Here is an 11,515-nt window from a genome sequence, read left to right as displayed (position 1 = left end):
AACAAATTTACTCAAGTAAATGTAACGAAGTAAATGTAATTCGTCACTACAGACCTCTGTATATAACTTTTTTAAAAATAATTTTATGTTATTTTTAATGATTTTTGTGTATTTATAGAGCACACTATTAAAGAACAATATAAAACAAGTCCAATCTTGCTTCAAAGCCTTCATGTTTATACAGATAGCCAGTCATAATCGGTTTCTGTGGTGTTGTCAGACAGGAGATATTGAGCATTCACAACGGTCACACCACAAATCGCCACCTTGAAGCGACAGTGTAATTATAGAAAGTCAAAATGACTGAAACCTTTGAAGTTGCACAGCTGGTGGCGCATTTTCAACATCTAGATCTGAAGGCCAAATCAGTCGGTTTCCCCCTAATGCGCATCTGTGAAAAGTAGCACATGTATCAATCATCCAGATCGCTTGTTTTCCCACCAGCCAGATCTGACGCTTTAGTGGCCAGCCTTGTATTTGGTTTTGCCCAAGGAAAGATGGCTCAAATGGCTTTCTGGTTTGAGAAAGTGCTCCATCTTCTAAAGGAAATGAAAGTCTCCCCTTGTGATGGATATAAATGATATCTAGCTGAACCTGAAGTATTTGTGTTCAGTAGTTTTTAGGTCTACAAAATGAAAAGCCAAATTTTTTCATCTCTGTGATCAAGACAAAGAGCAGTTAACTGCAGCGCTGGGTTGATGAAGGCCAATAATAATGTCAAAGTTGAATATTAATGGCTTTCAAGATGGTTAAAGGTTTCAAAACCTTACAGCCTCTCCGGCAATAATATAAAGCGTCTGCGAATCCTCCTAAGTGGATCTCATCTGTGACATTTCCATCTCTGGAGACACTTTGCCCTTTACCTCACGCTTGGCTGGTTTGCAAATGAAACGCTGCGATGGCTCATCTTGACCTCGATGGCCAAATATGCACATCATCTAAACACGGCACTCTGTCTTCCTCTGACTGAGGTCATCATCAGAATTAATCCTGCTTTGGTAAGATTTTACTCACGAGGAATGATGGCCGTAATGAGCAAGGGAAATTAGCAATCTGGATTTGTCTTTAAAACTTTTGGAGATTGAGTGAAAGCTGCTGATTGGTTTGCAAAATGACAGTGCCTCTGTTCATTGTCATTATTGAGCCATAAACGTCATAACAAAGGGTCTGTGCCAGGAAATTATGAGCTTAATGATTGTTAAGTCATCACTTTATTGCAGAGGGGTGGCAAAACAACATCTTGCCATTTATTGGAAGCCATTTCAGTGATGACAAACCCCTTACAAGTGCGTTCGGACTTGAGCTGGGCTTTAAAGGGTGGTCGGTCATCATTCTCCTGACACCTTGACTCACAGGCAGAGATAGCGATATAATCGGGTATTGCGATGTCAAATGAAGCAGTAAAAACCCATCAGCAGACATATCATGAGGTCTTCCACGGAGGAGAGCTCTCGCCATGCCGGACGGCGTTTCTCAGAAATTGGTGGTGTGGTGACACGCACTAAACCTCGGCAGAGTAGTTCACTGAACTTTTCATTCTGTCAGAAATAGAAGCAATTGAATTTCAATCATTTTGGTGACAGTATTTCATATCGGAGCCGGACAGGAGATCACCGTGGATGATTTCTTACCCATTAATTCCCTTGAATGTTCAGTGATGGCTGTATTATGTCTATTCAACTCCATCCAAATTGCCTGCCTTGGTGCCAATGCGTGATTTATGACAATGTACAATCAGGCGATAAGAGAAATCCTGGATAAATATCTTTTATCAACAATAATAAAAATGACCAAATGAACGTTTTTTTCCCCCATGCAAAGCCAAGAAAACATAAAAATGCAATTAATCCAACTTCAGAATTAACCGGACAGGATAAACGGTGGATTATTCAAATGTGCCAAGCTGAAAGCATGAATAATTTCTTCCTTGCAAATCCACATGAGAAATGTGTTTGTATAACAGGATAACTGAGAGTCTATGAAGTCTCCTTCCTTCCATTATGCCCAATGTTGTCAATAGAAACCAAAAATAATGTGACCAAAAAAATGAGTGTTATCCCAAAGAATTACATGCATTGGCATGTATTTTAGAGAAACCCTTGGTATAATAATAGTGTACCTTTCTAACAAGCACTAATACTTGTACAGAATACACTCTTTGGCTGGCATGTAACGGAATAGTTGTGGTTTGCTTTGTGCTGACCCACACACACACACAAACTAGTCCCCAAGCCATGCCCAATTACAGGTGGGATGTAAAGACCCCCCTTAATATCAGTGTCCTGCATGTCTGATGATATTCTCCAGGGAATATGACGAATCATGGTTGGATTCCTCTTCAATAAAGGCTTTTCACCATATATGGCCCCTCCAGTTCATAACCCATTTTTCGGTAGTAATTCCTCGTTCCAACACCTGAAACATACAGTACATATTAGGGGTGTAACGGATCATGGTTGATCCATGATTTGTATGCGTTACAACCAATGATTCGGAACACATGTGACCCGCGGATTAATAAATTTTTTTACTTGTAGATTAATCCTAAACTTGTAACGATCGCAGAGAGATCACCTTTGGCGTCATTCAAATCACATGTATGAAAGTATTTAGGCTCTCCTGTAGAATATAATGATGACGAAAAAAGTTGTGTTGGGTTATTCGGGATGTGGTGGGTTTCTGAGAAGGTGTTGGTTATTAATTTGTGGGTTATTAAAGGTTTTTTTGTCACTAATTGTTTAGCCAGCATTAATGTATTCAGTGTAAGCTGCACGATTAATCATTAAAAGATTGGGATCTCAACACTCACGCAACATAAATTATAAATGGTGGTGATTTACATATTTATTAATCCTTCCAATCGCTGCATTCAAACCTGTGTTTGAAAAACGCAAAAATCAGTTACAAAGTTTGAAGTTACAAACGGTCAAATAACACAGAAGTTTATAAGTTTAAAGTTTATAGTTTAGATATAACCACTGATGTTTAAGGTGAAGATTAAAATCACCATTATATGCATTAAATGACACTTAAAAATAAAAGTTTTAGGCAGCAATTACACTATTTAACCAATAGGTGGCCATCAAAATTATGCCACTGAGTAATTCCTCAAAAAGGATACATCTAGCAATAAAACATGACGTTTGAGTAAATAACTCAGTTATTTATTGAAAATGAGACTAGAAATAAATATATGTTGTACAAATTATAACGTTAAATTTATACATTTAGTGTTATCAGCAACAGTAGTAGTAACGAAATTTTTCACAGTACTAAATATTTTACAATTGACTTATTCAGCTGATTATTTCTTCATTTTATTTGTAATATTTTTTTTATATGTTTTTGGTATAAATGGAAAGCAAATGACCAAAATGATCTAAAGAATGGTACGATCCGTGACTAAAAAAAAACATAATGTGATCCGGCCGGTGAGATTTGTGATCCGTTACACCACTAGTACATATGACCCCAAACTCTGAAAAATGGCTGAAATTATGGATTCACTCACACATTCTTTTATGCTATTATTCAATGTAGATTTATAATAATAAAGCAAATTCTCAATACCAGACATTTAATGCAGTTTTACAACCTACTGTATTTCCTGTATGTTCTACTGTTGTTGATTTGCTTGGTTTGATAGACGTGAGTAGAAAGGTGTCATATGCTCGCTCTAAAATGCCTGAGCCGGAATAATATGAATGCAAATTTTCATTTATTCTCCAATTGCTGTTATCTCCATGCGGCAGCTGATTTGGGGAGGTGCAAGTGAAAATTTCATATTCATTCTTTTCAAGCGAGTATATGAGAGGAACCATAAAAATGAATACGCCATTTCCGTTAACGCAGGGAATATTTTTGATACCTGAGATAACAGCCAATTTGCTGGAGCCATGCTCATCTCTGGCTATCCTCTCGGCCTCCTCCATCAACATCATCCCAAAACCCTGGAAATGCACAAGAGGAGAAAGAGAACATGAGAATGCAGGACAGGAGATTATACATGAAATGACAAAAGACTGAAAAATACTGTAATAATGGATATTTTACCCAATTATCAGTAGCTCTATGGGAAATACATGAAAAAAGCCTTAAAACATGGGTAATTTACACACGATCTCCACCTTTTTGTGGCATTTTTTTCTGTGGTGGAGACAAAACATAACTATTCTGATAAAAAAATTGACAAAAAAAAAAAATATATATATATACATTTTGAGGAGAAAAATCAGAATTATGAGATACACTCACGGTCACTTTATTAGGTACACCTATCCAACTGCTAGTTAACGCAAATTTCTAATCAGCAGCAACTCAATGCATTTAAGCATGTAGACATGGTCAAGACGATCTGCTGCAGTACAAACAGAGCATCAGAATGGGGAAGAAAGGTGATTAAGTGATTTTGAGCGTGGCATGGTTGTTGGTGCCAGACAGGCTGATCTAAGTATTTCAGAAAATGCTAATCTACTGTGATTTCGCACAAGCTCGCAAAAATTGGACAATAGAAGATTGGAAAAACGCCTGGTCTGATGAGTCTCCATTTTAACTGCGACATTCGCATGGTAGGGACAGAATTTGGTGTCAACAACATGAAAGCATGGATCCATCCTACCTGAGTATTGTTGCTGACCATGTCCATCCCTTTATGACCACAGTGTTCTTCTGTTGGCTACTTCCAGCAGGATAACGCATCATGTCATAAAGCACGAATCATCTCAGACTGGTTTCTTGAACATGACAATGAGTTCACTGTACTCAAATGGCCTCCACAGTCACCAGAACTCAATCCAATAGAGCACCTCTGGGATGTGGTGGAACAGGAGATTCGCATCATGAATGTGCATGCAACTGCCGACAAATCTGCAGCAACTGTGTGATGCTATCATGTCAATATGGACCAAAATCTCTGAGGAATATTTCCAGTACCTTGTTAAATCTATGCCAGGAAGGATTAAGGCAGTTCTGAAGGCAAAAGGGTGTCCAACCCGGTACAAGTAAGGCATACCCAATAAAGTGGTCAGTGAGTGTATAAAACTAGAGCTATAAAAGAAAAATTTAGAGGTATTCGATCTGTAAGTCAGAGTTTTGAGATGAAATCATTTTTTATTCTGTCGCTGAAACAAGTTTCCACACTTTCCATGTGTTACCAGTAGATCCAAGATTTTTAATTTTTTTTTACCTGATGCTGGAACTTGCTGGGATCTCGGCTGCTGACTGGAACCACACTTCCGTAGACATGCAGCTCCCGAACAATGGATACACCACCCTTCAACTCGGGCCGGAAGGACTGCGGAGAGCAGCGGCGGAGACGCAGGAGACCAATTAAAATGTCCTGCTCGGGGTCCTCATAAGACAGAAAGGTCTCCCAGCCTCCATTAGCCACATAGTCTCTGCGGATAAGTTCGACCTACAGGAAGCACAGAAATTCCTTCTGTCTCTCACTGTACCCTGTTTAACAGCAAAATCACGTTAATAATTGATGCCGAACATGAGCTACCTGATATGGTCGAACTTTGTGATGAATCTCTTGGATGCCCACTTCTCTGGTTCGTACATCTCTACACTGTAGGAGTCAACAACATGGCATTGTAAGTAATTCATTAACTTAACTCATACAGAAAATGAGTAATGATATTGACCAGATGCTTGCTTATAAACACTCCATGTTTATGAAAACACTGTGCAATTCTAAGTGTGCTTGACAAACCACCTGTAGGTGACCCTCTCTCCTCTCCATATGCACCAGACACTTTATCAACACTCCAGGTTTATGAAAGCCTTGTCCAATTCTGAGTGTGCTTTACACAGGTGAGTGGGCTTGACAAACCACGTGTAGGTGACACTCTCTCCTCTTCATATGCACCCATAGAGACTTTCTTATCAGCACTGCAGCTCTGCACAAGTTTGGCCAGAGGAGAAATGGTCGTGCCCAACTGAGCCTGGTTTTTCTCAAGGTTTTTTTTTCGTTCACTTTCGTCATTTGGTAAAGTTTGTTCCTCACCACTGGCTTGCTTGATTTGGGACTTGTGGAGCTGCGCATTGATGGATTTGCTCTGCAGTGTTTGGGCTTTCAGCAGTAAAATTTCAGCTAAACTGAACTTAATCTCTGAAAACTGGATTGAGGCAGTTTTAGTTTACTAGAACTTCTATGTTAAGCTGCACAATCTGCATTAAGACTTAAAATAAGACTTGTCACAGCATTTTAATATTAATAATCTCTGATGATTTGAAGTGCTTCCTTTATCCTCACTTCGAAGTCCCTTTGGATAAAATGAGTAAATGTAAACTGAATGTTACCTCAGTGCCCATGTCTTTCATTCTAGCCAATGCCAGTTCTCTCAGATTTCCGTGTTCCACTCCAGAGCTCACCAGTGGCATTGGGATATCCCTGAAAGATTGATCAGAAGATCAGATTGTAAGCCTTTTTCAACAATGTTGAACAAGCCAATTTGTTTAACCTCTTAGTCAAGTGCAATTTGGGGTTTCCGCCTAGATTTTGCCTACCTAAATTTAAAAACTTTCCAAATCCATATGCAGAGGTGTAAATGCAAAAGTTTGGCATCATTTTAAAGAAAACCCTTTGAATTTTCATAAAACACTGTTGAATGTTGTCTGTTTTATAATACTGTAAACCTCTCCAAAAAAGAGGCACTTTAAATTTTTTTTTTTTGGTAAACTCAAATTTGAAAGTGTACCTTTAGGTTCTGTGTGGTCTAGATTGCTGTAATTAATTTTGGTGGTTCCTGCACATGTCAGTAATCATAAGAATCAAAAGAAAAAAATGTCTCATAATCTATGACAAAAGTTATTCTATTCCAACTGATGAGAGAACTGAACCACTTATAGGGGTATTGGGCCAGTACGGACCTTTAAAATTTAAAGAATGCGGAAGTAAATGATGTCACGGACCCGGTACCAAGTCCCAGAGTTTAGGACAGGGGTGCCCAAACTCGGTCCTGGAGGGCCGGTGTTCTGCATATTTCAGTTCCAACCCCAATTAAGCACACCTGAACCAGCTTTTCAAGCTCTTTTTAAATATACTAAAACTTCCAGGCAGGTGTGTTGAAGGAAGTTGGAGCTAAACTATACAGGAAACCTCTGGTTTAGGAGGTTAACTAAATGGTGGTCATACTAGAATGAAAATGGGCAACAGCACGGCACTAACTCTTTTTTTCTTCCAATTAATTTGACAGATCTATTGTGATGGATGGTCACTTTTTAATTAACTTATTGTTTAATTATAAATAATACTTCAGATTTTATTTGGATTGCATAGTTTTTTATACAATACAGAGATCAATAGATTTTTCTTCTTTCATAAAAATATGCAGAACACGCTGGGCTTGTTGCAGAATCATGACTGGAAAGAGACTGGTATTTTTTACAAATGAAGATTAAAATTTTCTCTGGCTACAACACTACATTCATTCCCTAAAGTTTATGAAGTCAAAGTCAGTAGGCAAAAAATGGGACCGTGTTTTGTGGATGGTTGAACACACTCTATTACATGAGCATCTATACTGTGAAATCAATAAAGTCAATTGTGTTTTCGACTACCTCTGAAAGTGGACAAGCTCAAAACACTTCAGAGCCCATTTCAGGTCCAGTTGAGATTGAATCAAGAAAAACGTTGGTCTAAGCTCATCTCTGAACATACAATCAGAGGTTGTATGTGCAGTAACAGCATCATTACAACTTACCTCTGTACACGATACACACGAGTCCATGGTGGGACCAGCGCTAGTATTCTTGCTACCAGGTCCACCAAGGCACTGGGAGAGTAGCTCTTATAACGGCCTGTTTTCCACAACTCATACAGTCCAGTGCCTCGTATCACCAGTGTTGGGTAAAGTTTAAGCCCGTCTGGCCTGAAGGCAGGGTTCTCAAAAAACTCCTGTAGACAGAGACAAGTGACGTTAAAAAAAGCAGTGCAAACATCAGACTTAGAGCCAACTATGACCGATAATGATTATCCTACATTCTTATCCACAATTAACCCTAAGTTTGTAGGAAACACTAGGGCTGGGCGATAGGTAATCTAAAGGTAATCTAAATCGACGTTCAGAACCAATAATCAAAATTTTCCAGGACGATTTTTTTCTTACTGTGTGAGGACTGACGTGACCCCGCTCTGTTAAAGGCTGAGGCCAATTTATATTTCTGCAAACACTTTGCAGCCACATCTGATCTCTAGTCAAGTAGGACGATGGACTCTTGAGCTTTACTTTGTACTACATTGACGATGATTGGAAGCTTAGCCAGAGATGCCTTGAGACGGCATATAAAACTTGTCAGTGAACTATGAGGGCAAAAAAATTACATGAATGAAATAATTGTTCATTAATTATAATTGAGTTACAATGTTTAATTAATCGAGATTTTGGATTTAGGCAACACGGCCTAAACTAGGGGTGCCCAAACTTTTCTTATGAAGGGACAAAAACCAAACATAATTGAGGGCTGTGGGCAGAAGGTACAGAAGGTAAATATTGCAAACTGAAAGTAAGGTACAGAAGGTAAATTGCCATGGGTAATTTCCTAAATTAATAATATTACATAATATTTAAAAATAAAAAAGAAAGCATTAGTTTAATCAAATTAGGTTAACTATTGCATTATAATTTTGTATATTATACAATTAACTTCTTACAATGAAAAGAAACAATTGCATTTATAACACAATGGAGTTCAAATTAATCTGATCCATTCACAACATTGCATCGAAGCATTTAATTCAAGCTTGATTTTTTGTAGCTCAATAATAAAACAAATGAGAAAAGATAGGCTCTATTAAAAGGCAACCCTCCCCTTCAATTTTACTCACTTCTGAGATCAATCATAGGTTATCATGGGCCAACTTTGGCCCACAGGCCCTAGTTTGGGCATCTCTTGTCTAAACCAAGACCACAGTAGCGTGTTGACATAAAGACATGACCAGGATATTACTTCATGACTGATTACTTCAAAACTTCTGATTGTTTCAAAAACTAAAAAGCAAAATGCCAACTGTTCTGATATGGATTTGTTTAAAACCATTTTCAATGGTAAAAGAGGCTAAACGTTTGTAAAATTGGGCCTAAAATGTATATGTCGCTAAATATCAACATCTTTTTTATTGAGCAACTGTATGAAATCAATATAATGGTTGCAATCATTGCAATTTGGAAAAAACAAACAACAAAACAAATTTTTTTTTTTAGGTATACTGCTTAATAATGCATTTGAAAAAATCTGTGATAAAAATTAACTTTTTAAGCCGTTTGGACAGAACTGTATGTATAGTGTCCACTGTCATATTGAAGTGATAGAAACACAAGAAGTCTTTCTAAAATGACGAAATAGGACCCAAATCCCAGTGATTTTGAGGCCCACCGCAACGTGACGTAGAAGTGCGGTTTTCCCCGCCCACCAAATTGATTGACAGGTGCCATGTCTTCTTAATAACATATATACACATGTCCACAGAACATTTTTTTTGCAAAGAAACGGATTAAAATAGGTTAAGTCTCTGTGATCATCCGCACCTCAATAATTAATTTGATAAGTTTAAAACATTTTTAGAACAGAGCATGTTTGTAATAAAGACAGTGAAATCGCTAATGTAATTCTTAACCACTATAATCACCACAGCCGCATGGTGTCAGTAAACGTGCATATATGTGTGTGTGGTTTGTGTACTGCAAATGGCATTTGTGTGAGACTCATCATTTCAGAAAGGCTTGAATAAACTCCACCGCAAATCCATCAAATAAACTTACTAAGTATTTTTTACTTGTGACCTTATTTCAGCTTCATCCATGTCTGTCTCTATCACTGACTGCTGTTAATCTGACTTACTGCACGAAAAACAGAAACTCACATGGGAACGCTGGGCAGGGAGAAGCAGCGCATTTGAATTTAAAGCCACAGGCTACAAAAACAGCTACATTGTGATCAGACACCAAAATGGTCAGATTCTGGAGGCTATAATAAATGATCTGATGAGTATTTTAAACTGAAACATTACAGACAAAAAATCTGAAGACACCAAAGTCTTATCTTACATCTTGTAAAAGCGGTAAAATAAGTGCCCTTTAAAGGTGCTTTTTGTTAAATAAGATTTTTAATGTTGCAGGAATTGGTATACATTTTGGTGACAATTTTGACAAAACCTTTTTTTTAAGCTAGCACAACAGTACCAAATTAAATTAGAAGAAATTTATTGATCACATATACTGTAGTACACAAGGTAGCTGTGGCTCGTATTGTATGCTGTAAGTTTTGGATCACACGTTATTTTGATGGTCCGTTTGTTGAATTTAAATTACATTGCATCTACATGCCAACTAATTCCCATTAGATTATAAGTAGACTGTTAGGTTGGAGTTAGGGTTAGTGTAAGCTGACATGCACTTGCAAAGTTTCTTATATTCAGTTAAATGTCAGTTGAAGAAGCAGTATCTACAGATATTAAGCAGACAGTCTACTAATACTCAAATGGACCATCAAAATAAAGTGTTACCAATGATTTTGTATTAAAAACATGTCATGAAATGTCCGCCGATGCATTTTAACCTCAAATAAACCTACCGAATCAATATAATTGTAAAACAGCACCATTAATGAATTCACTTGACAAGCTGCTATTTAAAGAATCCTGCTTGCATCTTCAATGTAATGCATAATTGTGCAAGAATTTATTTTACCCTTGTCACTCTGAAAAAACTCAGGGGTCACACAGCACATTCAGAAACAAAACTATTACAATCAAAGACACAATCCCAGTGGTCATTTAATTGGCACTGTCCAACTTCCTGACACCCAAGTGAATCATCAGAATGGACACTAGTGCATTAACCAAAGATCACATGAGTCCCAACCAAACAGTGGCTCTAAATAGCGCAAACAAACATAAATAGTTGCCTTTCAAATGCAAACCGAAATGACGGATTACGAGTCACGACTAGAGCTTCTCCGTACTCTAAGTGAGTGTTTGTGTGATATATTTACGCTGAGTGTTATTTTTTTTGTGTAGGGAGGGGAGTCTGCACACAGTCTGATAAGTGAGAGGGGAGTCGGACGAGTCAGTAATGGGATTCATTATCACAGAGCTACGCTTTTTTCCTCCGCATACTCGTCCTGAGATAGCAGCGACAGGTCCCGTCTCCAAAGGTGGAGAGAGGCGTGAGGGAGAGCGAGCGGGCCGATGTGGAAGTGGGAGGGAAAGACGCGAACACGAGCACTGGGGAAAGCAGGTTAGGGGAGATAAAGCTGGCGAGCGCTGCTGGTGGGTGACACAGGTGAGGTTGTGTGGGCATGTGGTGGTGCAGGAGGAGAGCTGATAGCGCTGGGGTCAGAGACCACCTTCCAGAGCCATTAATCTCCCTCTCTCTCGCTCTGACACACACACACATACGCACTCCTTATGGCTTTCTATCATTGAGATATCGCAACAGGTGTGGAGAGAGATGAATTATTAAACACTCACACTTTTGTATGAAACGAATCTGAATAATATGCTGAAGGTATT

At 38.3% G+C, this 11,515-nt stretch overlaps 1 protein-coding gene across 1 annotated transcript in view; it reads right to left on the bottom strand.

Annotated features, from left to right (window-relative positions):
- Positions 1 to 1,751: 1,751 nt before the first annotated feature.
- Positions 1,752 to 11,515, bottom strand: part of elp3 (elongator acetyltransferase complex subunit 3) — a 31,241-nt gene continuing 21,477 nt past the window's right edge. The window contains exons 10-15 of the mRNA XM_056480928.1: positions 7,707 to 7,900; positions 6,304 to 6,394; positions 5,504 to 5,569; positions 5,186 to 5,413; positions 3,869 to 3,950; positions 1,752 to 2,415 (exon numbers count right to left, since the gene is read on the bottom strand). Of these exons, the coding sequence (XP_056336903.1) occupies positions 2,339 to 2,415; positions 3,869 to 3,950; positions 5,186 to 5,413; positions 5,504 to 5,569; positions 6,304 to 6,394; positions 7,707 to 7,900 (738 nt within the window). The 3' untranslated portion in view covers positions 1,752 to 2,338. The remainder of the gene's footprint in view (positions 2,416 to 3,868; positions 3,951 to 5,185; positions 5,414 to 5,503; positions 5,570 to 6,303; positions 6,395 to 7,706; positions 7,901 to 11,515) is intronic.

The sequence above is a fragment of the Danio aesculapii genome, chromosome 20 (assembly GCF_903798145.1).
Source record: "Danio aesculapii chromosome 20, fDanAes4.1, whole genome shotgun sequence".
Taxonomy (NCBI): Eukaryota; Metazoa; Chordata; class Actinopteri; order Cypriniformes; family Danionidae; genus Danio; species Danio aesculapii.
This window is presented reverse-complemented; position numbering and strand designations above follow the sequence as displayed.